Source organism: Lynx rufus, unplaced genomic scaffold, assembly GCF_022079265.1.
Source record: "Lynx rufus isolate CCGP_SWC_20201006 ecotype Redwood Valley unplaced genomic scaffold, mLynRuf1.p SCAF_2, whole genome shotgun sequence".
NCBI lineage: Eukaryota > Metazoa > Chordata > Mammalia > Carnivora > Felidae > Lynx > Lynx rufus.
Window position 1 is genome coordinate 120552070 of NW_025814834.1, and position 25866 is coordinate 120577935.

Genomic DNA, 25866 nt, shown 5'->3' on the forward strand with positions numbered 1-25866 from the left:
CCTTAGGGAGGGGAGAGTTTGATTTTGAAGGTGCAGTTATCAATGTTAGTGGTTGTGAGGCCAGAAAGACAAATTGAACAATTTCTCAGCGTCTGTGGAAAGGAAGTTTCTCAGGGCCCTTTCTCTTTTTCTTGGGGGATTAACGTAAACGTTTGGATTCAATAACTTTTCTACCGCAGATGACATTAGCTCAAAAGAGAGATAAAGCGACCTCAAGTTGCCCAAGAAAAAAAAAAAAAAAAGTCATTGCTGTAAACTATCACCTGGGGGCAGTCTTGTGACTGTTAAGTTTCCTCGGCCCCATTCTAGTAGGGATTTCACTTTTTTCCTCCAAGTGCTCAGTTTCTTTATCTGAGATTGAAGAGTGAGAAAAAAGAGCAAAGGGGAAGGAGGCTCGGGAACTAAGCCTCACACCCTCCCGAGTCAGGCGGGAGGCGACACCCCGAGAACGTGCAGGAGGTTGAGAACAGTCACAAAGATCTTCCTTTGGGTCTTTGAAATGGAAAGCCTCAGAAGCCGAGGAGGCGGCGGGGTGGGGGCCGCAGACGGCGGGTCCTGGGATACTAACGACCCCCGCGCGGACCGCAAGGGCCAGTGGCCCGGGATTCCCGAGATTCCGGGAATTTACGGAGACTCCCCCCAACCCCAGCCCCGACCCCTGCACACACGCGTCCCCGCCTCCCTGCCCCACCGCGCCAGGCCTTCCCCGCGGGGGCCGAGACGCCCTGGCTCCGGCCCACGACCGCACGGGGACTACTTAGCTCAGGGGTGGGGGACGTGGACCGTGCGGGGCGCTCACTGACCAACGTGGTCACTCCAGCTGCGGCAGCCAGGCCTGCCCCTCTCTGGCTGCGGCCACGGCGTATAGGCCCTAGCTTACCAGCCAGCGCGCTCCTTGGCCCGCGCCGGGGGAGCCTCCCGGCCCGAACCTGGGCATCCACAGCCGACCCCCAGGGGGCAGAGCTGGCCCAAGGCCGCCCGCCTCCGCCCACGGCCGGCCGGGGACGCGCGTCGCAGCGAGGCGGGCCCCGGGCTCACAGGCCGCGCCCTTGACAGTCAGGACGCGAGGCTGTCTGAACCCCGCGTGCCGTTTCCGACGGGCTTCGTGTCGTAGCATTAAGAGCACCGAAGACCTGGGCTAGGGGCTCCAGTCGGTGTAAGGGAAGCCGAGAGCAGCCTCCCCCCGGGCCGCGGGCCCCAGCGCGGAGCCTAGAGGGTTCTGTCCCTCCGCGTGCGTGTGCTGGAGCGGCCCGGGAAGCGGCTGAGCGCCAGGGGAGGCGGGCGTGCGAGCCGTGAGAGTGTAAAGCAAAACCTGAGAGCCCCGAGCCCGAAACAAAGCCAGATACTCGCTCCACAAACCAGCGGCGGGGAGCCCGGGTTTACGAGGGAGGACTTCCTCAAGACTTTACCTCCCCCCACAGGCCCACCGTGCACGCAGAACAAGGGGGCACCCGCAAAAGTCGGGAAGAGGGGAAGCCTGCTGGAGGACTTGGCCTCGGCTGCACCGGGAGCCTGCTCCGGAGGCCTCCTCCGGCCCAGGACCACACGCCGTTCGGCGCGGCGCGAGGTGGGCGATCCGAGCGCCGGGGCAGCGCCCGCAGGCTCCACGGAACTTGCGGCGCGGACCCATTTCTCCGGAGTTGTGCCCCGAGGGACAGGCCCTTAGTGGAAAGGAGGGAGAGCCCGTCGCTTTTCAAAATCTTTTAAAAAAACAAAAACACAGTTAAAACTCAAGACGTCTTCCCTCCCTCCCCCTGCTCCCGAAGACAGGGAAGAGGAGTATCTGGGTTAGGGTGGACGAGGGGCCTCAGTCCTGCATCTCGAGCCCCACAAATAAGGCGAGGGCGCCTTTTTGCCCCCTCGCGGGCTGCCGTAGCCGCCCTCGCGGCCCGCCCACGTAGGGAATCGGCGCGGCGCGTGGCGCGGGGACGAGCCCCCGCGCTGAAACTTCTCGAGGGGGGCACGGGGCGCCGGAGGGCTCCTGCCGAAGCCTCCTCGGGGTCCCGGAGAGCGTGCAATCCGCGGAAGCCTCAGTCCGAGAGGCGCGCTGCGACGCGGGGCTGGCTTCCTAGAGGGCCCCGGCCAGGGGCTCGGCCCCGCCGCTCCCCGTCCCACCAGCCTTTCCCTTCTTCCCCTCTTGCGGCCCCACCCGAGTTCCGCGCGGCCCTTCCCGCCTGGGACAAAGGCAGACGTAGCAGCCGCTCCCGTCGGAACACCACGGACGTGTCCGAATCGCACAGGGAGCTCCTGCGCTTCGCTGGGTGGGGACCGAACCTCACCTAGAAGCCTCTACTCTCCTCCGCCACGAGAGGCAAGCGAGGGGCTGCGAAGGGTGCGTTGGGCACCGCCCGCTTCCTGCGCTAGAGCGGCGGCCGGCCGGACTCCCTTTGCCCGCCTAACTGCAGCGCCGGCGGGCGGCCGGGGTAGTCAGGTAGCCTCGCTGCCTCTCCCACCGGCCCGCACCACTTCGGGCCCTGCTGCTGAACCCGGGCCGGGAGGGAAGCTCGCGGCCACGCCGGCTGGTAGCCGCCTGGCTTTGCAATTTAGCGATCCAGCCCGGAAGGGGTGTGAGCGTGTCTCACCTGTACAGGTGCAGTGAAAATCATTGCGCGCGTTTAAGTCCGAGGCTACATTTCCAAAAACTAGTGACAGAAACAAGAGCGATGTTCAGGAAAGGAAAAGCCGTTTGCTTCATTTGTTTAAGGTGAAAGTGAAAATGTTTGCAGCTTGACAGAGCTGGAGGATTTTCTCTGCCGTGTGGTTCACTAGATAGAGCTAAGGCGGATGGGCAGTTGGGGAGGTCGCGTGCAGTTTACCCTTCCTCGGAATCCGTACGAGGAAAGGCTCTTCGCAGTGCCCTCTCATCACTGCCTTCGCGTTGAAAGAATTGTACCCGCCTCGGCCGTTGGAGTCGGGTGTGCTGGAGCGCAGCCACATCTGGACGAGTTTGGGTGACGTTCAACCCCCACCCCTGCCTTTGCCCCCAATCCCTCCAGCGGCATTATTATCCGTGGCATCTAGTGGCCGGCTTTTCTGTCTTTTGGGGCATTTTACCTTCCTCCCTACTCCTTTGTCACCCTCGACCCTAGTTGACCAAACACAAAGGAGGGGTCGCTTCCAGACGGAATCCCCATATTAGTACCTCTTTGCTTGGCTTAGATGGTAGGATTCGAAGTCACTACCCAGGAATATGCTTGTACGTGGGAATGCCTACGCCAAGCCTGCTAAGCCTTGTTCCCGCATGCCTCAGAGAGTCGGAGCATTCAACACCGGGTAGTATAGACCGGATTTTAACCGAATATGCCATGAAACCACAGGCCACTGGCTCACTTGCTGCTTCCCGTCCAGGATAGGTCACACACTGATAAAGCAGATAAGTTAGCAAGGACACATGAAAATGACTGCTAAAAAACTAAGTGATATTTTGAGCCTACTTGCAGAATTTCTGAATTTGGGAAGTAGGGAAAACTAAATACACTCTCCTCCCATTCTGCTTTTGTTGTAGGTGTGATTGCACTATGTGCAAATGACTTGGTATAGTAATGTAATAATGTGTGTTTTTGTGTGTACATATGTCTCTGTGTGTGAGGGCGATATTGAAGTGTGTACCTATGGAGATTGCCCTAAATCAGTCTCTCCTCTCTGGCGTATGAACTGAAAAGAAATTCTTTGGTTGCAGGGTTTATGATTCACAGCCTCCTTAGACTGCTCCTGGAAGGGGAATAGGCTTTAGGAATGGCAAGCGTTATTTAAAAGGGATTTAGCACATTCTGCTTCTCAGCATTTCCCCCAAAGGTAGTAGGACTGGAAGTTGGAGCTCAAGGCTGCCCCTCCCCCACTTCCACAAGGGCACAGGAGGAAAAGTGTGAACTCCTAGGGCGCCAGCAGACTCGTTACCACCTCTGGCAATGACCCAAAGTGTGTGTGTATCTTGAAGTCTGAGCCCCCATCACTCTGATTGTTCAGAGCTGAAAGTTCACAAACCTGCCATGAAGCCAAATCACAGTTTGCTGGATGAATTTGTACACATACACACACACATACACACACATTTTTACCAAGGAGAACTTAGGAAAATGTTCTGCACATGGTAGACATGCAGTGATTATTTGTTGAGTGAATGAAGGAACTCATTTGTACATTTATTGTTTCCAAGGCAATTTTTAACTAAATAGGCTTGTATATGCATATGTAATATATATGTAACAAAGAATCGTGTGCCCCGAATATAGGGGGATTTTTGTATCTGTCCCTTCTTGCTTTCCAGTTTTCGCAAGCAAACCCCTCCCCCAAGTCCCTGCCTGAGGCACAGGTCTCTGCAACTAGTTGGTAAACTTATCCGTCTCCCACCAAAGCCTGTCAGTCAGCCAGTAAAAGCAAATGCATTGCTTTGGTCACGTCCTTACTTCCCTCACAGATCACACTCATGTTTCTATAAAGGTTTTTCGGCTAATTTCATGCTGCACACCCCCACATTCCTTTATACTCTCTATAGGTGGTATAGTGCTTGGGTTTCACAGGCCTGCAAACAGGCAGGTCGCCTCTGTTAACAGACCCAGCCTCAGTCAGCATTTTCAGAGAGTGGCCCAAGTTCCCAGGAAAGCTTGGATCTTAATATGGGAAAGGATTGCCAGTTCCCCGGAAGGAGAGAAGCCACTGTTCCCCGTCTGGCTGAGACTCGCTTCACGCTCTAGGTTTGTACTACAAAAACATGTATTTAATCGCAATTCTGTGTGACTTCAGAAATTACAAGCCTGGTGCCTCAGAGAAAAGAGTCCAGTGCCAGGACCTTTTGAGCCCAGTGGGTCTCACTCTCGCTCTCCAGTGGACCCCAATTCATCATCCCTCTGAGGGAGCTGGAGGACCCTTTTCTGTGCCCCGGCCAGCCTGCTGCCACCTGGAGGATAAGGGTTCCCTCTTCCTCTTGTTTCCCCCACACCCTTTTTGAGAGGTAGCAAGCTGGGAGAAGTAGGACACGAACCCAGCTAATTTCTGCCCTGACTCTGAACAGACTCTGCCTGAGCCTAAAAGACCCAAGACAACAAGGACAAAGACTCTCTCCTTTCTCCTCTGCTCTCCCCTTCCTCATCCCCTACCCCTTCCCTCACTGTCCCCCCTTCCTCCAGCCTGTGGAAGTCCTGGAGGTCCTGGAGGGGAGCTGTCTCTAAAGGCTTTGCCTCCAGGGCTGCTGCCTGCTTCATCAGGAAGGAGAGTGGGGTCGGGGACAAGAAAGGAGTATTTTTTAAAAAATTTGTTAACATTTATTTATTTTTGAGAGACAGAAAGAGACAGAGCATGAGCAGGGGAGGGAGAAGGGAGAGGGGGAATACAGAATCGGAAGCAGGCTCCAGGCTCTGAGCTGTTTGCTAGCACAGAGCCCAATGTGGGCCTCGAACTCACGAACTGTGAGACAGTGACCAGAGCGGAAATTGGATGCTCAACCAACTGAGCCACCCAGACGCCCCCAAAAAGGAGTATTTTTTTTTTGAGAGAGAGAGAGAGATTGGAATGGGCAGAGAGAGAAGGAGAGACAGAACCCCAAGTAGGTTCTGCACTGATAGTGCAGGGCTCAAACCCACAAACTAGGAGATCAGGACTTAAGCTGAACTCAGGGGTCAGAAGCTTAACCGACAGCCACCCAGGCACCCCAAGAAAGGAGTATTTAAAACTCCACTAAAGCCAAACTGAAACGGCAGCTCATTGGGGAGAACCTGGAATGTTTCAGCCCCCACCTCTGCCCCACAGGAAGGATAGTACCTCCTCTTTTAATGAGATGAACAGTGATCAGGACTCAGTGGGGTCGGAGAAAGGGACCTGCAAACTCATGGCGGAGGGGAGTCTAACTTGTTTCTCGCCTGCACTGCTAGAAAAATGTCTAACTGTGCTTGCCTCTGGAGTTGCTCCATGGTGAGCAGTCTCCAGGAACAGGCCTGACCCAGAGCATGGCTCTCCCAAGTGAGGCCTTGAATTTGGGTCAGGACACTTGTGATCCTCCGTTTCCTCACCTGTCTGCCCCACCCACGTCAGAGGCTAAGGCCCAGAGGGGCCTTGCGATCTGCTAGCGCTTTACGGTTTGTAAAGAATGAAAGTGGTGACAACCCAAAGGCCAGTCTAGCTCAGGGATCTGGGCAGCCTGCCGCCTGCTGCCTTCTTGAAGTTCTCCCAGGGCTGCTTTCTGAACCGCCTTTAAAATAAAAAAATAAAAAATAAATAAATAAATAAAACGAAATCAAACCCAAGGCAACAGTGTTGAATCAGCTGTTCATTCTACCTGACCCGCCCCCGATGTGATCTACAGCCACGATCGCTAATGGTCACCTAGGGACAAATTAAAGAATTGAAAATGCTGAGCTTGAGAAGCCGAATTCCTTACACTATCTGGAGTCGTTAATCACCCAGCAGAAACCAGTCCAGCAAGCAGGAAAAGTGGCTAGAGGGACAGAGAGACAGTGCAGGTCTGTGCGCTGGTATTCGAGGGGCTCAGGTGGAGAGATTTCAATGCAGTTGTGCTCAGGTGTCCGATGTGCTCCGAATGAGCGCCACGGGTGATGGTCCCCAGAAACCGTTAAGCTCTTTTGGGCTGCTCTAATAGCCTTAATTTTGCAAATAAATGTGGACTTGATAATCAAGAGATTTGTGCAAGGTTAGTTCGCGACTTGATGGCCCAGTGAGTCGGGTCCACTCCCGCACGTATCTATTTCCCAAGAAAAGGCAGCTGTTTGTTTGTTTGTTTGTTTGTTTTACCCAATGTGGTGAGAAGAACAGGAGATTCGCGTTCAGTGTCCCTGGGCCTCTCCGGAATCCACCTCTGAGGGCAAGGCGGGGTTAAGGGTAGTGCAAGTAGCAAGAAGGCACGTGCCTGGGAAAGTGGCACCCTGGAGCCTTGCAGAGACAGGAAAGCAAGTACCTGCGGGGTGGAGGAGTCTCACTTCTGTGCGGACAAGGAAGAGGAAGCTTCCCCACCCACCACTATCCAGGGTGGGCATCCCTACAAAATTCAATATCCAGGAAGCCTGGCGCTTCGGGTCGGTAGTCTGGCACCAGGTCTTCCAAGCAACTAGCGCTCTCCCAGGAGGCGGCCGCTGCCTGACCAGCCCCTCGCCCGTCCGGGAACCAAGAGTCCAGGCCTGGACACCCCCTTCTCCCGGGGCCTCGACGCTGGTCGCGCAGCTCCCTGAGCGCGGCGCGGGCGAGCGCGGGCGCTGCGCTCTTCCCTCCTCCCGGCGCCCTGGAGGTGCAGGGCTTCTGGTCACCGTCTCCGGCAGGCAGGCTCTGGGGTCTGGGCGCCTCCGCGGCCTGCCCAGGCCCGCTCTTCCACTCGGTCCCCCAGTTAGCCGCGCTTCTCAGTAGCTCCAAAGCTATACAGACAATTTGTTTAGTGAAGCTCCTCAGACAATGGAAAGTTACGAGGTTTCCTGGATGTTGTGTTCGGGAGGCGGGGCCGGGACCCGCTGAAGGCGGTTTCCCCAGCCCCGTTCCCCCCCTCTCTGCCCCCCTCAGCCACCGGGCAGCAGAAAGAGGCGGCCAGCCTTCTCCTGCCCTTCAGCTGGAGGACCTACGGCTGCCGCGCCCGCCACCTCTGCACCTGCCAGGCTGAGGTGAGATGCCCGGCGCGCGCGGTGAGGGCGGTGCGCACAGGCCCGCGCTCAGCTGCCGGACCTACCGGGGCGACAACCTCTAGTGATGGGCGGGAGAAGGGAGTGCGAGGCGGTGGGGGGGGGGGGTAGGGAGGGAATCACCCCTCAGGGAGTGGGAAGAATAAGAATTTTTAGGTGACCTGGGTAAAAGGTCCCATGTCATTTTGCTTCTCGAAAACTCAGGACCAGTGAACGAAGTTTTAGGGACCGTGGTTTTCTTATCTAGGATTGAGAATAACATCACGCTGTCCCCACGCCCCATGGGAGTGACAGCTCTCTGATCGGAGGTGCAGTCCCGAGGGCGGCTGGGGAGAGGCGGAACCCAGGGCCGGAGAAAGCAGGCGCTCTCCCATCCTGCTGTGGCAGGAAAAGCTGTCATTTAAAACCTCAGAAATGGCCACGCAGGGGCAACGGCGGTCAAGTACAGTCGAGGTGCTATTGCGCGCTTGGTCTTTCCAGGAAAGGAGAGACCGCCGCGGCGTGGGGGCAGCCGAGTCTTCCGGCTTCCCGCGGGCCGGCCCCAAAGGGCGCAGGGAGCCCAGTGGGGACGTGGCGGTCCTGCTACGCGCCTTTGCTCGGGAGGTGGGTTCAGCAGACGCGCGAGAAAAAGCCCTCACCTCTGCCTCCCGGCTCCACGAGAACCTGGCGGCGAACGCCCAGAGGCGGCCGGCCCCTCCCTGGGATTCAACCCAACCTGGATTCAGCCTCTTCGGCCGCAAAAACTCCCAAGCCCCGCAGCCTCGCCCTGCACCTCTCGCGGCTTCCAGCGCTGGGGCCCCGCACACTTCCGAGCTTCTGGCGTGGCAGCCCCTGGCTTCCTTTAAGGAAGGCGCGAGGGGGCCCAAGGGACCTCCGGCCTAATCGACCAGGACCGCATAGTCTCCCAGTGGACCTTAGAAACAAGCCCACAATCAAGATCCTCGCTACCTTCTGCCTGGAAAGCCCGGGACTGACCCGAGTCCCCGAATAATCCGAATCCTAACCTAGTTGTCCCCAGTTTTTCCCGCAGAGCAGAAGAGACCTGCCAGCCTGAGCGCAGAGGGGGCTGACAAGGAGCCTCTCTCTGGCGGCTACTTGGTAGGAACTTGGCGTTTTGCTGGCGTCTCCGCGTTTTATCCGCGTATTTGGTTGACCCTACGGTCGGTGATTAGCCACCCAGGCCCTCCCGCTCACCACGCCCCGTGCGGCCCGGGAGTCAATGTTTTGGCAGGAGCCTTGGGGGCTCTGAACGTCTTGCGAGCGAGCGGAGTTGGCGAAGGCAAGGTTTCTCCACGCGCCCAGAACGAGCGCCGTTACGCGCTTCCCCGCTGCGCACCCCGCGAAGTTGGAGGAGGAAGAAAATTTTAAATACATTGGCCAAAATTCATTCTTGAGAACACTTTGAAGTTGGGTAACCCGGACTGCGCTACTCTGCCCCGCTCCCTCCCCCAACTCCCTGCGCAGCCAGATGCACCAGAAAGCGGCACTTTGATCTTGCAAAGCAGTAATTCACATTTCTTTTTTAAAAAAAATTTTTTTTTCTGTAAAAAAGATGATGGGACCGGGGTGAACATAATACAATTCCACGGGCGCGCGGTTGAGGAGCGGTTTTCTGGGCCGGGCCAGGGCTGGGCCCGGGATGCCGGCACATCTGTTCGCCCGGGTTTGCCGCATTCCAGGCTTTTTTCTTCCTCTCCCTCGGTGGACCGGTCCGCGTGATTCACCCCAGGCAGGAAGCTGGGCTTTATTTGTCTTTGACCTGGAGATGCTAGGAGAGGTGTGGAGAGGTTGGCCGGGGCGGGGGTGGGGAATTGCCGTCGGAAAAGCTCTGAGGCTTTCCTTGATTTGAATTGGAAGAGAGGGGAGGAGCTCAGAGAGTAAAAGCGCCTCCTGCCTTCCAGCGAAGAACTCGGTACCCTCTACCCTCTTCCTTGCCAGGAAAGAGGTGAGGGCAGCTGCAGACTCTGTGGGTGCAGGGCCAACATCAACCCGTACCGTCGGTCTTTCCCGCCACAGGGATTTACTGAAATAAAACCGACGTGCAACTTTGTCTGGCACTTTGCCTAATAACCTCAAATTGGATTAAATTCTCGAGAATACTAAAGTCGGTACAGCGCCAAACACGGCGGGCTTCCCACCGGCTCCTCCCACCCGCACACCCGGCAGACAGGTCCTCCCTTTTCTGCCCAGGTCGACCAGGCAAACTCCCACCGCTCCTGGGCCCGCTTGGAGACTCTGGTTCCCTGGGGTCCTCAGCCCACCAGATCTTTCTCCCCATAACTGGATTCTCTTTCTGTTCTCCAAGTGGAATCTCTTCTCTTTCCTCCGAGACCTGGGGACTGCCTATCGCACACGTCAGAGCTTGAGGAAGCAGTGCAGGAGGCCACCCATCTTCAGTCTGCAGGCTGGTCCCACTAGGCCAATGGGGTCTCTGTGGGAGTCTGGTTTGTGCTAAGGACCCTAAGTTAGGCGGTTGTCCTGGGCGGGGGGTGGGGCTCTGCTCTGCAAGAGTTACTTACTTGGAAAACCCATTCCAGGCCCCCTGGCTAATCCTGTCCTGCGTCACCCTAAATCCCACTTTGGGAAGGTGGATCAGAGTGGGGGGACCCTGATTTCATGCCCATGCCAGGGTTAGGGTTTCAGGAGATGAGGTAGTCCTGTCCTCTTTCCTTTGATTTTTCTTTTTCTTTTTCTTGTTTTCCTCTTCTTTCCTTTTGTTATTTTCCATTTCTTTTCTTTCTCTCTTTCTCTCTTCCTTCAGTTTAGTTTCCTCCTTCTAGCCTTCCTTCCCCTCTCATGTTTCTCTGGCTCTTGTTTTCTGTAGACTCCCAGTCCTAAAAGTTTCAGTCAAGTTTCTCAGGCTGTAAGGAGGCCACTGTCAACCTGCCCACCCGCACTGGTAGACCCCGACAGAGCCTGTGGGCCGCATGGGGAGCTGGGAATAAAACAGAAGCCGGCCATCTGAGAGTGGTCAAGGGCCTCCCAAGGGCCTGAGGCAAAGGCCCAGGAGAGGGACTGGCTCCCACCGCACATTCCTTTCCTCTCCGTTGCTCTAACACCCCCACCCCCACTCACTCACCTCTCTCTCCAGCCCACAGGACACGTGTGAGCTCTGCTTCCAGTTACAATGTAAAAATTCAGGAAAAAATAGATGGAAAGGAGACAAGTGGGAGTCCCAGTAGGTAGAAGAGTGGGCTCAGTCAGCTGGTTGAGTGGAAAAGTACATCTGTGGTGCTGAGGGAAACTCCCCTGCAAGAGGGACAGGGGCGGACGTAACCAGTGAGGGTGCAAGGCAGGCTGGAGAGCAGCACGGAGCCTGTTATCTGGGGGAACAGCCACACCAAGGACCTGGGCACACAACACCACGTTGCCTCGACAGGAGTTTTCATTCGGTGTTTGCTCAAAGCAAGTCTGCTAGGGAGGCTGGATTTGCCATCAGTGGGAGAGAAAAAAATAGCCCAAGAAAAGAGGCTGCCAACATTCCACCAAGAAACCAACGTTGGGAAAAGGGGAAAAGGAGAGGGATGTTCGGCCTGAGTTTCACCCTCTTCCTTCTTTCTGGATCCCACAGGAAGTGGCTGGCTGGGGCCAGTGCCCCAGGGCCATCCTTGGGACTGTTCTCCAAAACGCTGCTTCCTGCGCACCCTCCGCCCCAACTCCCCAGGCCTGGGTGTGGGAGGAAGGAGTCAGACCTGCAACCTGGGTGAAGGGAGGAGGCTGCAGTCCCTGGGCACAGAAACACGATCAGACTCAGTGACTCTGAGTCCCACAGAGTCTGAAGGTTTCCGGGGACTTTGACACATCACTGCCAAGGTGCATCCTTTGAGAGGTGGGGACTTTGATGATGAATCTGTCTCCTGCCCAAGCCCGCTGGTCGGTGGCTTCACAGGGAGCCCTTCTTGGGCACCAGGGTCCTCTATTTTACTTCCCTCTCCCACCAGATTAAACCAAAAAGCTGTTTCTCCCAAGCCGAGCTTTTGCTTCCAAACTCCAAAGTTCTCTCTTATGCTGGGCCCCAAGGCCCTAGGAGTTTTCCCTCTCTGAACCCTTTTATGCAACAGATCTGATATCTGGGGCCTCAGCTATTTTGAGGAATAAACTGCTGATACCAGCCAATGCTGGGGCCACAAGACCTGTTCCTTATTTGCATTTCAAACAGACCTGAGCTGTAGAAATGGGGACTAAAATATACTATGGACCTCAGAGTTGAACCCTGTGAAAAAGTGTTTTGAAGGGGGGGGGGAGGTGGGAGGAAAACTCACTTTGAATACCTTTGAGGGTCCACCATAGGAAACAGCCTGTCCCTGGTGGCCTTCCAGTTGCAGAAATGGCTTCCCTACCAGATCAACACACTCTGTTCTCGGGGAAACTTCCAGTCTGAGGGCAGAGGTGGTCGGCAAGGCACTGGCTGCCATCCACCACTGGGTGGACAAAGTCCACTGGGGAAGGACAGGTGTTGGAACTGAGCCGGGGTGAGGGGTGGGGGGCTCTGCTGCCCCCTAATTGAGCAGTTACCATCCCCCGCCCCCCCGAAGTGTCTTATGGGAGATGTGCGCCTGGGGGAGGGGCAGGCGGTGTGCAGGCAGGAAGCCTTCAAGGAATAGGTGGTTTGAGGGGGTTGGACCAATAAAGGATCTGAGCTTTAAAAGCCTATGGTGCTAAAGCGAAGCCGCCCTGGCCGCCTGGGCAGCGCCAGGAGGGAAGGTCGGGGGCTGGCAAGTCGGAAGGAGACATCCGCTTGAGGCCGGTCCTGCGGCAAAGCCACCGGCGCCCACCGGAGCTTGGCAGCTTGATCTTAGTTGACTGAGCCCCTCCAGAGACGGCAGCCCCCGATTCCCATCCCGCGTGGCTGGTGGTGTTTTATCTTCTCTGTTCAGCACCCGTTGCGTTTCACCCCCGGGAAAGACCAGATGGAGCTCCTTTTATCTCCTTGCTCACAGGGTTGCTGCGCTCAGGCTGGGAAGGCCTTCTGTGTGCATTTCAGATGGGGTGGGCTTTTTTCTACCTCTGTAAGCCAACTCCATCGGTGCCGTCTTCCCCACCCCTGCCCCCTTAGCCGGGGTCACTTCACCGCAGAGACAAACTGGGTGTGTGAATTGCACCCAGAGAGGCTGTGGGTATAGGGATTAAGCATTCTGGCTCTAGAGCTATAATACCTGCGCTGAAAGCTGTGAGACCCAAGCCAAGTTATTTAACCCCTTTGTGCCTCAGTTTTTTCCCCTGTAAAATGGGCCTGGTAACACTGGTTCTTGGTTCACAGAACTTGAAGTGGGTGGAATGGGTTAGTTTATGTAACACGCTTAGCACAGGGCCTGCCACAAAGTAAAAAAGGCTCAGTTAATATTAGTCCTTCGTACGTGGTGCAGAATAGAAAGAGAGGAGATACAAAAATGAGACCTGATGGCGTGAGAAGAAGACTATGGAAATACATGCTTCTTATCTTTTCTCTCTGATTTTCCTGGAAGCAGGGGCCTCTGGATGGCAATGCCTCTGCTGTTTTTCGAGTTGGGTCAGAGGTTCTCATTTCCTGCGAAAGCAATCTGGAGAACAGCAACACTGGGGGCAGGTGTCAGTGGTGCCATGGCCCACCCTGGTGCCACTGCTCTCTGCTGCTGCCCCGCCGAATCCCCAAACCTCTTGGGCCTTTGGTGCTGCAGACACAACTGAGCTCTAGGAGACTATGGACGCACCCGTTTGTTCTGCCCCGGCAGCGCCTTCATTTGCCTGGATCTGTGGGCTGTCCTGTGAAGTGTTTGGAAAGTATGTAAAGTTAAGCAAATATTTTTCCTGATTAGGGATAGATAGCTTTCCTTGCCCCTGGCTTTTTGGGGTACTTGGCTGTGAGCCAGAGTGCAATGCCTCCTGCTGCTGTTTGAATGCCTCCAGCGTGGGACCGCCTCCCCCATCCCCAGCGGTAGGCCCTGTAACGGGCAGTGTTGGCCTCTCCACAGACACCCATCGTGTGTCTTTGCTCTGAAAGACCACTGGAATAGACAAGTATATATATAGTAGAACATATAGTAGAGCATATAGTATATATATATATAGAGAGAGAGAGAGAGAGAACTATATATGCATGTATTTGTAATTAGTCTTATATGCTATGGTATATGTTTTATATATAATCATAACATATAATATAATAATACATATGTGTGTATATATGTGTATACATATATACACATACATACACATATCTTTTCAAGGCTCCTTTGCTGGGACAATGGGGCTCCCCGTGTTGGTAATCTCTCTATGCCAGCTCGTTTCCAAGTCACCAGGGATGTGATGCACATCACTCATGAGTTCTGGATATTTTTCCACCCCTTTTGATTTGGTTTCACTCAAGAAGGGTGGAAGGAGGCGGCTTATGAATTATGGACCAACACGAATAAAAAGCCTCCCGTGACCTAGCTCACACGCCTCTCCCCAGCTCCTGCTTCCCCAGCCCGGGGGCAGAAGCAAGCGTAGGTCTGGCCCTACCTCTGCAGGATTTAATTCCCCAACCGCTCCTTGGAGCTGTGCAGTCAGAGAGCTGTTTTTCCACTCTTTGTGTAATGGACAATTCGTTCCTCACTCCTGAAGAGGGAGAGATTGATCCGTAAGGAGGCTGTAAAAATCTACTTGTCAGCTTAGCCGGTGCCGGCTCAGGCCCAGCCGGCTTGCCTAGTTCTACCAAGGACGTTTTGCTCCTGGGTGGCCAATTTTTATTAGTGACAAGTGAAATCCAAACACACTTCTGGCAAAAAAAAAAAAAAAAAAAAGCCTTTAGCTGGTGGTTGTCGTGGGCGGGCCCCATTTCGGTGCCCTCCTCGCTCAGTCCCCAACCCGGAGCCCAGGAACCCCTGGTATCCTCTTTAGGTTTCAGGGCTCTGGCCCACTGTGTTCCACTGTAGGGCCTGGGGCTTCTCCCCCCTTCGCCCCCATAAGCTTTAGATAATCCTTCCTCTCAGTGGAAAAACCAAAGTGAAGTCTTAACCTTGCTCAGCCATGCACCTGCAAAAACCAGCAGGAAGAGAGAGATGGGGTCACATTTAGGGGCAAACCTGGAAGAGCAGGGAGAACATGGATCAGAAAGAACTCAAAAGAATCTTCTGCCTGGGAAGCGTCTGGCTCCTGGGGTTTGGCGTTCTGGTCGAGGCAAGCTGGCTGAAGGGTCAAACGGGCTGCATGCGATTAAAAACAAAACTTGACAAAACACTGCTTTCCCTGCTAGGTGCCATTTCTCACTGACCCATCTTTCAGTCCCTGTTGGGTCTCCTGGGCTTTGGGGACCCCCTGGTCTCTCCCGGGCACTGGGTAACTTTCCCAAGGGTTGAGGCCTCGAGGCTGGGTGCTCATCATTTTCCCCTTCTTTTGGCCCCTAAGTGATCTTCACCACAGATGAAACTCCACGCAGATGAAGGAGGAGGTTGTGGGGACAGCCGTGTGGGTTAAGCTTCTGGAGGCCGGGGAGAGCTCAAGGGAGCTGTGGAGTTGGGAAGGAGAGGCGGAATCCCGGTAGATTTCTGCAGACTTCGGGGCTAGCTGAGTGTGTGGCCCAAATGCTTCCCCATATGGCTGTGCGTGATGCTGCGTTTCTACGTGCGTGTTGGATTCTAGAAAGGCATGTGCGTACATGCATGCAGCGGCACTCCGTGACAGATATAACCATGGCTCCGCACAGTCATGATGGTGCAAACCAGATGCACGAACCTTGTGCTTACAAACTTCCTATACAAGTACATAGCAGTTACTGATGTACCCACGTTTACTTGGGGGTGCGCGCCGGTGTCCTCAAAATCTGCTAACCTTGGGTTGGTTGCCTCAGGTAGCCAAGCCGCCCTGAGCTCAGGAAGGTGCTGGGATGTTGCCTTGCAGCCCAGGCCGAGCAGGGCGAAGGCCAGGGGCAGGAGGGCCTTCCGGGAAGCCCCCTAGCCTCACGCCCGGGGCTTGCCTTTCCTAGCGCCTAGGTACCCTGAGGCTGGCTCCTCCCTCACCCTCCGTGGGCTCAGCGCAGGCTCCAGGTTTCGCTTCCTGCGAAGGCTGGCAGGGCAGGAGCCGGCTGCCCCCACGGCGGGGGCAAGCTCAAGGCGAAGGTCCGGCGGCCGGGTTGCGCGACTCGCCCGGGGAAAAGAGGCGCTGGGCCTGGGGGAACAGGATTTCCTCGCCTCCTGGGCGCGGCCGCTCCGGGCAAGGCCACACAAGGCCCCCTTTGTGGAGGGGCCCAGCTCCTGCGCAGACCGAAGGCGGCGAACAATAGCGCAATGTTGCCGCTCGCCGGGCCAGGCTCTCCCGGTTACACCACGGCCGCCGAAGGCGAGGAAACCGGGTGGCGCTTTTTTATAGTCACGAGTATAAAATCGGGGCTTTCTCCCCTTTCGCTCGCCCCCTACCCCAACGCCGATAGAAAGCAGATAAATTTATGAAGGGCGAGCTAAGAGAATAATTACAGGGTGAAGGCCGTTAAATTTTATTTCCAGTCCCAAAGGCAAAACCTGCGATTTTATTGCAAACATCTGGAAGGACCAAGAGGTGGGCACGCTGCTGGTTTAAAATAAAAACAAAAGATTTTATTTCGCGAAAACAAAAAAACATCATTAAAGACCCTTTCGCCCCCACGGACATTTATTTTAAAAAGTGTGAGGGGGTTGTTGAGCAGTCAACGACGCACGCCGGTCCCGAAGCTCCTGGCAACCTGAACCAACCCAGAGACTCGAGATGCGGTCTACCGGAGCAGGCCTGCCAGCGGGCAGGCGTTTCCAGAAATCGACCCCCTCCCACGCCCTCCCCGAGGGCTCCAGGCCAGTTTTGCCACCCTGTAACTGGGCGCCAATTTGGAAGAAGAAGTGAAAAGTGGGTACGTTGGCTTCATATTCCCCGAAGAGGCGGTCACAGCAACCATAAGACCTCAGGTCTGTTCCGCCTCCCACCGATTATCTTGCCTGCTTTGCCTAATTGTAAAGTATTTAGGACTCCTTCACTCTGCTCACAGGGAAACTGAGGCACCGGTCATTCATCAGCTTGCCTGAGGTCACAGTTTAGAGCTGAAGGGGACTTTCAGCTAGGCTTCACCTGCCTTGGAGTCCGGAGGGTCACCTCCCACCCCATAGTCGCCTCATAATGTTTTATATCTAGTGCCTAGACAGGCTCAATTCACTGTAATTGCCTCCCCCCAACAGAGTGTCCTGCCCACGTGTTTAAGGGCACACTAACATGTCCTGCTGGCAACCATTTTTAACATTGTTTTCAATTACTCAAGACTGCAACATCACACAGATCACCTTATATTGAGGCATTAGCAGGGGTGGGACTTAGGGTGGTATTTAGTGGGGAGAAACCCCAGGAAGACTGATTCGTGGGGGGGGGGGGTGCAGGAGCTGTGTTTCCAGGACTCCTGTTTTTACACTGCAGAACTCTGGTGTTCCTTTGAAAAATCAAAATATCCGGACATGGTCGATTATAGGTGAGCAGTCATCACGCTGCCTTTTCCTTCTTGGCTTTCCTCCTGTCAAGGCTAGGACCAGGCACCCATTTCCCATCTGTCCCTACCGGTAGTCAGTGAGCTTCTCTTCCCCATTCCCCCTCGATCCCCTCTGACTCCTCCAGTGCTGAATAACCTCTGCCTCTTGGGGACCCTGCAGGGGAGGGGGGTGGCGAGCTCCAGCTTGTTCCTTTGCGGTCAGCTTCAGGCCTGAAATCTACCCGTAGACTCCACCCAAGACCCAAGGTTGTTGGCTGGGAAATCTGGGGACTGCCTCAGGAGTTAGCCTCAGACGCTGGGTGCCCCACTTCTATTCCTAAAGGTTGAAGAAGAGAGAAACTGGGTAATGAGATTTTGAAAACACTGATATAATGAGGGGAAGAAAATGCACACTCCCAGATTTTTGCATTCAATGCCCCCAAACCTCTTTTTCTTCTTCTCCCCAATCACATAAATTTATACACTTCAGTCATAGACATTAAACCATCCTGCTTAAGATTGTCCCAGGCCTTCTTCCCCATCAGTACGGGTTGTGAACCAAAGACTGCATGCCCCTGGGGGTGGGGTGGGGGGCGTGGAGGAAACCACAAAGCACCTTAGATTGACCCCTACTGTCACAAAAAGGAAATATTCCTGCCCCTCCCTTTTACCTAGAGGAAAATTCCTGTTTTCCTAACAGATCCAAAACAACCTGGCTTCATTACCATCTGATTTATTTTAATGGCCTAACCCACAATTCTAGGATATATGAATATATAATAGAGGTGTGGCCACCTACATGTGGGGGGTCCTCTAAGAACTCTATGCGGAGCGAAGGCTTTGGGGTGAGGTGTAGATGCATGCCATTGAAGCCATTGCTCTCTTCTCCATGCATGTCTCTCCCACGTGTGTGTATGGGCACCTACGTTGTGCAGGCTTTCTGGGCCTGCACGTCAGTACGTGAGTAAACCAAAAGTTCTTTTTTTGAGAAACTTTCACAGCCTCGGGGAGAGTGTATGGCCTAGGGTGCAGCTACTTCTCAATCCAAACTAGGTCTGTGAGAGAAGGTCAAGGCAAGAGGCTGCCAGAGGGATGGAGAAGAGGAAAACGCTGGGAAGGAATAGAGTTTGGCCCCGTCGACCCCACAGGGCCTGGTCCCATCAGACCCCAGCCAGGGGCAGTCACACCAGAATCGGGAGCCTTAAGAGAGGTCTGAGCTGCCAGGAGAAGGTAACTGCGCGCTTGGGGCCTGCCCTTGTCTCCAGCTCTGTTGCTGAGGCCCGGTAGTGGTGATTGTGTTGTCACCGGAGGCCAAGCGTGGCTGAATCGCACACATCCCATGGCTTTTCCATTTTTCTTCCTGGATTTGCTGCGCCACTAGCTTCCTCTAGTCTGGCTGGAGCCCAATTTGAGGGGGCTCCAAAAGTGTTCTTTTCTGTTTTCCTCTGAAGAGGCCCAAGGTACATTCATGACACTGCCGATGCCTCCAGCACCGGAGCGCTTCTAAGTGTAATATCAAGGACTAGATTCACCCTTCGGTCAGGAGGGGGAATGTGGCATTTCAGAGGCCCACAGGCCCTCCCTTCTCGCCCCAAGGTGGAAAGACAGATGGGCGCTTGTTCTTGGGGGGCCGGTGGCACGCAATGGGCCCCCCTGCCCTAGGCTTGCTGACTGTACTCAGGGCCTGGCTGTCCTCGAGACCTATCTGCTGAGCCTCTCTCTTCCGTCTGTCGCTCGAACCCGAGAGCTGGCTCTTTCCTGCCTCTTCGCCCTGGGACAGAAGCGTCTCCACCAGGGCATTGGGACGGGAAGATCGGGCTGTGGCTAGGCCATCGCCCGCGAAATCCGAGACCTTTTTTTTCTGCTTGGCAGGATCAACTTCTCGGCCCTCTGAAACGGCTGTGCGTTGGGATCCGCTTGGGGTCTCCGGCGGCCCGCGACCAGCAGCGTAACCCAGGAGGGCGGGTGTGGGAAATGAGAACGGCCTCAGTGCTGGATTGTAAGTTCCGTAGAAATCCCTGACGACCGCACTATCCTGAAAGATTTTTTTTTTTTTAAAGGGTGGAGGGAGGATCAGCTGGCGGGGAGAGCCTGGTTCCCGAGATGATCAGATTTGAAGGGTATTCTGAAAAAGCTCCTCCGCTGTCAAAGTTACTGGCTGCCCTCGCCCAGCCCCTCTCCGTGGGTTCTCCAGAACAAGCGCCCCGAGCCGGCGAAGCTCAGATCAGCATCCACGCCGAAGCGAAGGCGAGCATTTGCTGCGTGCGGGCCCAGTCGGGATAAGTCTTCGCAGCGCGCGGTAAGCCGGGCGCCCCACGGCTGGCCTTTTGCTTTGAGCGAGCATACGTCTTCTTCTCCGCCAGGTAGCACTGGAAGGAGGAAGCGATCTCTAGATTTCCAATTACAAGACCCTGGATAGTAACGGGGCGTCTTTGTTTGTTTCTTTCGTTTTGCCTTAGCCAGAGTTGATTGGAAATCGTACGACAGGAAAATAACCTGTGTGGAGAAATCCGGGCAGAACCAGGAAAGCTAATAGCATCTGGGAGCAGGAGCGAGATTATCAGAGGCGTTTTCTGGTGTTTTTGGACAGGTTGAGAGCCCCCGAAATCCAGATTGGTAATTTAAATGACTCTGAGCTTGCAGCATCTATGAGACCTATCAGATTTGGAAGGAAAAGATACGGATTTGGGACTTGCAGGAGTTTGGACCGGCACAGATCAGACCTCGACTTCCAGCTCTCCTCCCTCCCCCACGAAGAACCCGTGGGGGACCGGGAAGCCAGGGGTTAAAGTGGGCCCTGGAGCATCCCCGGGACTACCGGCGCGGAGCCTTGGCCCGAGCCTCAGTCTCTCCCCTCCTCTCATTGGCCCGCGCTCTCAGGGTTTCTCCTGTTCCCTCCTCGCCATTGGTCGGGGGCTGGCTTTTTTTCCCCTCAGTCTTTCTCTTCCTCCCCCTCCCTCTCCCTCGCCCCTCGGACAGGAGCGCACCGCCTGCCCCCAGCTCCTCGGGAAGGGAGGAATTTAGAAAAAAAGTTTCCCAGAAGTTTGGATCAGAGGGAGGACGGGAAGACCAAGAGAGGAAGAGGGAGAGGGAGGAGAGAGAGGGAGAGGGAGGAGAGAGAGAGAGAGAGAGAATAAAAAAAAGATGAAGTCCAGTCTGCACAGCCTGTGAGCGCCTGCCCGGGTAGGGTGGGAAGCAGGACTCGGGCGCTCATGCTGCGAGCGGGCGGCGCTCCGGGCGCTCGTTCCTAGCGGCTGGGGCAGCTAGGGGCGCAGGTCCGACCCGCGGCGGCGGAGGGCGGGGGAGGACGCAGGGGGAGGGTGCCGGGGACCCGCAGGGCCGCCGCCTCAGTCTCGGCCGCCGCGCCGCCGCCTCTCCCGGGCCCGGCCCGGCGGGCGCTCGGAGCGTGAGGGCGCGGGCTGCTCCCTCAGTAGCGGGGGCGAGCGGAGGCCGGGGTGCGGGCGGCTAAGATGAGTGAAAGGAGAAGATCTGCAGTCGCCCTGAGCTCGCGAGCACATGCCTTCTCCGTTGAAGCCTTGATCGGCTCAAATAAAAAGCGGAAACTGCGAGACTGGGAGGAGAAGGGGTTGGACCTGTCCATGGAGGCGCTGAGCCCCGCGGGCCCACTCGGAGACGCGGAGGACGCGGCCGCGCACGGCCTGGAGCCTCACCCGGGTGAGTGCGCAGGACCGGACCGAGGGAGGCGGGCGGAGAGCGGACGCCGGGCGGCCGGCGGGCGGGCGGAGCGGTGTGGAGGGAGGCCCTGCTCGCTGACGCCCTGCCTTGCTCCAACGCGGGTTTCCTTTTCTTCGCGCAAACGCCTTGAGCCTTCCCCAAATTCGCCGCAAGCAATTTGAGGGAACTGAGCCTTGCATTTTCGTCGCCAACCTCAAGCAAGGAGGCCTCACTCGCATCCCTTTCTCTTCTGGGAGCGGAGCGCAGTGTTCTGGTGTGCGCGGCTGAGCGGCCGCAGGCCCTTGGGGTTAAGGAGGGGCGCAGGTCGAAGGCGACGGCGGGAGCCCCAGGGGCTGGGACTGTCTTTTGAGAGCCCCAGAGGACTGGCGCGGAGCTGTCGGGCTCCATACCCAGTCTCGGGAAATGCCCGGTTTGCCCCATTTAGCTTTCGACCTCGGTCCTCGCCCTTCCCCCACCAACTTTCCTGGGACTCAAGTTGTTGTGTTTCCCCTACGCCGGCGACAACGGAGCATAATTATATTTCTACTTCGTTGGCGTTTATGGAAAGAGAATGTATGTTAGACCTCTCACCCTGCGCCCTGGGCCACTCTTCAGGGCCCACACCTCTGTGTATTGCGGGGGGAGCGGTGCGATTAATTTCTGTGCACATTATATGTACACAACACGTAAAACTCAGAGCGGATGTCGGTGTCTGTATTTTAGCAGAAACCTGGGCGGGTGGTTGAGGGGGGAGACAACTTAAAGTTCTGTATTAAGTGCCAAGATTTCAACTGTGCAAAACAGCCCCGGGGAACAGCTGTTGTCGGAAGAATCTTGCGCGCGCGCGCGCGCGCACACACACACACACACACACACACACACAGCCGCTCGCAGCTTGGGTTTAGCGGTTTCAGAAACTTTCCAGCCAGGACTTATGTAGCCATTCTGGAGGTGCTCCTGCTGACCAGCTAGGGCTGGGGAGTAAACCTGGGTCAGCGCGCCGGAAAGCGGAAAGCCAGGGTGGGGGCGGCGGCCCGCAAAGGGATGGGGGTGGCCACGGGTCGAAGAGCTCTGGGACGGAGCTTGGGGCCCAGGGGCTTGGGGGCTGGAAAGCTGGCCGACCCAAGGAGGGACAGCTGTCGCTTACATTTTCTCTTTCGGCAGTGACAGTTCAATTTCCATGCTCCTGAGGCTAATAATAACGCGATTAGCGTGTGACTTGCAGAGACAGGGTTTTATGAATTCTCCGTGTTCTTGTGGCCCGTTACGGTATTTGGGTTTAGTGCTGGGGAATTATTTTTATTAGTCGATGAAAAGAAAATTAAAAGGGAGATTTATTTCGTCCGCTCAAGTCTTTCCCTGTATTTGGATGCGGGTGCTTGCCCACGCGGACCCCTGTGTGGGCAATCCAGAAAAGAACGCGTGGCTAATGTGTGTTTCCCATCTCTGGCCAGACCCTACTTCCTCACCGCATTTATATGTTGTCAAAATCTCACTCGGGCCTTCGCACAGTTTAGTGGAAGTTCTTTCAGGCTTCATGACAATTCACGATTTGGGAGGTTAGTTTGTTTTACTTTCCCGACGGTGGGAAGGCAGAAGTTACTTAACTGCGTGTGGCAGACGCCTTGTCCACGGGACTTTTCTTTAAGGAGGGGGGCCAGGTCGGCTGGAGCTGATCTTGGGTCGCACGTTCAAAAGGACCAGCACGTGGGGTCATAATCAGAGGCTGAACTCGCAGTTTTCTCTTATCGCCGTTCTTTTCAGCCATAGTGAGGAGAGAAAAGGTTGGAGCAAGGTGAGACCAGTCCGGAGACATAAACGCGAGGGCCTGTTGTCCAGAATGCGGTTCCCTCGCTCCCACAGTATGGGGGCCAGAGGGTGAGGACCTAATCTAGAACTTTGTGGCACACAGAGAGCTCAGTTGACCGTTTTCCTTTTCTGTATCATTCTTTTTTAAAAGAAAAAAAATGTGCTTTTGTATTAGAGAAAACGAAATATGTTTGTGGGGCTACGGTCTGGGAGGAAGGAAGAAGCTGAAAGCGGAGAGCACTCCCGGGCCTTATGCGGGGCCGGCTACCAACCGGGCCTCGCTGCGAGGTGCGCCGGGGGGATCTCCAAGTTGGAGCCCCTTTAGTGGCCAAAGCTTTCTGACGAACCGGACGTACGAAGAGAAAAAAGATCTTTCAGAAAAACTGCGCGGTATCGTGGAGCCTAGGCAGCCCCCGGAGTGGAGGAGGCGGAGCTGCAGGCTCTGGGCCCGGATGGTGGTGGAAGGCAAGGCCAGGGCTTGGGGTCCCCTGTAGGCCTTTCTTTTTCCTCTAATAGAGCGCCCTAACGAACACATACAGACTGGGCCACCGTTAAGGTGTGTGTATGGTGGTGGAGGTGGGAGGGGGCACAGGCGACTCCGTTTGTGCCCAGGGCCGTGTCTATGCCGGTCTTAGCCTCCAATTGTTTAAACTCTCTTCCCGGATTAGGACAGAGAGCAGGCTGGACCCGCTGCGTGGCTCAACTGCGCTAGGCCGGTGATAAGTCAGGAACCGGGATAAAAACGACAACAACAAAACCAAAATTGCCACGGAGCTTGGGGAAGGATTAAACAAACAGGCAAACATACACAGGACACCCGCCTAGAGCAACTCTATTTATCATTTTCCCCCTCCCCCTCCCCCCGCCCCCCTGACTGGGACCTCCGTTTCCAGCCTTCTCTGTCCGTGCCTTTAAATCCGAGGATCCTCAGACAACCCAAGGGTCAGATTTTAATGTTTAACTTTTATTCAAAGACGTGGCCTTTTGCTTTTTCACAGCCCGTTTTTCTTTTCGCGTCCGGACAGAGCTGGCTTTAGTTGGCGCCGAGCGCCCCGCAGCCTGGGGCGCCAACCTGCAGCAGCGGGGGACCAGCCCGGCCTGCGCGCCGTGGGCGCTCACACATCAGAGGACACACAGTATGTATTTCAAACGTTTCCACCGAGTCTGCTGGTCCTGAAAGACCCTGAGGCCCTAAGGGCCTTGGAGAAGGGCCTGTGAGATGCCCTCATTATTGCCAGAACTCCGCGTCTTTGGAGAAGCCGCCAGGACGCAGCCGCCGCGGGCTCGGGAGGGTCTCCCAGGAGCCTGACTCTCCGGCCTGCTTGCCTCCGCCTCTCACCGAGCAGCAACAGGGAAAACTTTTGAGCCAGGATCGCCCGGAACAGCTGCTCCGGCTGCGGCCTTAGAAGTATATTTCAGGCACGCGGCGGCGCCATCTGCGCTCGGACCCCAGCCCCGGCTCCACCCGGCTTCCCCAGCTCGAGTTTGGGCCTTTTCCCGCCCAAATCCACAGCCGAGTGCTGCCGAGGTCCGGTCTCCCGCGGAGCGAAATAATTCAAACCTTCTGCGAAAGGATTTCCCCCTTCAGGGCCTGCGGCCCTATGCCTTGCAGCCGTGGCGCTCCAGAGGCCTAAGAAGGTGGCGGCGTACGCGGGTGGGCACACAGAGCAGGCACACTCAAGAACGTGCGTGCAGAGCCGCACTCCGCGCGCACGTGCACATGCATCAGGCTCGCGGGGTCCCTGCACCCATCTACGCAATCCCTAGAGGAATGAGACGGGAACAGCCCGGGCGGTGCCCCAGGGCCCTTTCTTCTTCCGAATTACCGAGATCAGCTGTTCACGCGAATTAAGCTGCCAGTTTATGGCTTGTTTGCTCAGAGTAAAACTCCCAAGATTTTAATCCTGACATCACCCCTCCACCCACCCCCAATCCCCAATAGGGAAACACAGGGTCAAAACGGAGGAAGTGACTCTTCACTGACGTTTAAGTAATGGAGAAAACGCGATGCGTTTGAAGCCAGTGGGGAGAGTATGCTTGTGCTGGGCAAGAACCAGACAGGGCGCACGCCGGGGCTTGGACCGCAGGGCAAGGGTGTGGGGTGCTCCGGGCCGGACGCCAAAGCGTATGCCTGAGGTAGAGTCCGGGGCGAGGAACACTGGTTCCTCAGCGGTGCGTTCGCCCCATCGCCGGTGCAGGCCTCAAAGATGCCAGGCCTGGGCCCGGAGGATGAGCCAAGCGTGGTGCCTGCTGGACATGCGCAACGCTCTCTCCTGCCAAGTCAAAACGGCCTTCCGCGGTGGCCGCGCCTTTGGTGAGTGACCTTGCGTGAACGGGAGTGAGGGGGTAGGCGAGATCTGAATTGGTCCCAGGCTGGTGAGGACGGGTGTGTTGTAGGAGGGCCGCCGACGCCCTTTGGTCGAGCTGGTCGGACGCTGGCTAGGTCGCGGGGCTGGGAGAGCGCGCTGCACGGGCTCGCGGGAGGTGGGCAGGGTTCTGGAGCGTTCTGTGTAAAACACCAGCTCTGGTGCAGTGGCACAACAGAAGCCCCCCACCCTCACCCCCACCCCCAGGAAGAAGGAAACAGTTCTAACCCCCAGCATTCCGTGGATGGAACAAACTGCTGGAGGGCAGTGGGGAGGACGAGGAATGGGGGAAACACCCTAATGCCCAGCGTTTGGAATGTGATGGAAGGGGGGCAGACGGAGTGTGCTGTGCTTTGCACCCCCCGCCAGGTCGACCGGTGTCCCCCGAGAGCTTCACCGGTCCTTGTGATGAGGGTAACAGGCAAGTGCGGGGGGAACGGTCTCTCGCGGACGGGCGGTGCGGGACCCCTCGCCCGGCCCCGCCGCCCACCTCTGCCGCTCGGAGACTGGTACGCCGCAAGCGTAACGCCGGGAGCAGGCTTTTCTGGACGTGACAGATCAGCTCACAGCCTAGGGGCGCAGCGCTTCTGAATTCGTGTCTTCCTTCCACGCCCCACCCAACGCTGTTTCTTATCGAACATTTTTCTTTGGGTTCAGAGCTGGACACTTTTAGGTTTCCTGATTTTATAGGTTAAACTCCCGGAAAGGAAAGTTCGCGGGGTGACGTTCATGCAGGGGGAAGGGGGAATTAAATTTCTAATAATGGAATTCGTATTGCAATTATATTGACACATAGCCGCTACGGTTTTTCTGGCCCCCCCACTATCACTTCAAATGGTCTCACGACCATCTTTTAAATATTAAAGAAAAATTAGTTTAAAATCTAATTAATACGCCCAGCACGTGAGGAGCGATTGAAGAATGGTGTGAAATGCCTAACCCAGGGGCCCAAACTAAAGCG

General features: G+C 56.0%; 1 protein-coding gene across 2 annotated transcripts in view; it reads left to right on the forward strand.

Moving 5' to 3' along the window:
- The first annotated feature begins 20525 nt into the window (after window positions 1-20525).
- Window positions 20526-25866, forward strand: part of TBX15 (T-box transcription factor 15) — a 102543-nt gene continuing 97202 nt past the window's right edge. The window contains exon 1 of one of the 2 annotated variants that reach the window (XM_047082451.1): window positions 20526-20730. In XM_047082451.1, the coding sequence (XP_046938407.1) occupies window positions 20526-20730 (205 nt within the window). Of the gene's footprint in view, window positions 20731-24546; window positions 24854-25866 lie in introns of those variants that run through there. The other variant, XM_047082450.1, reaches the window with a different exon arrangement.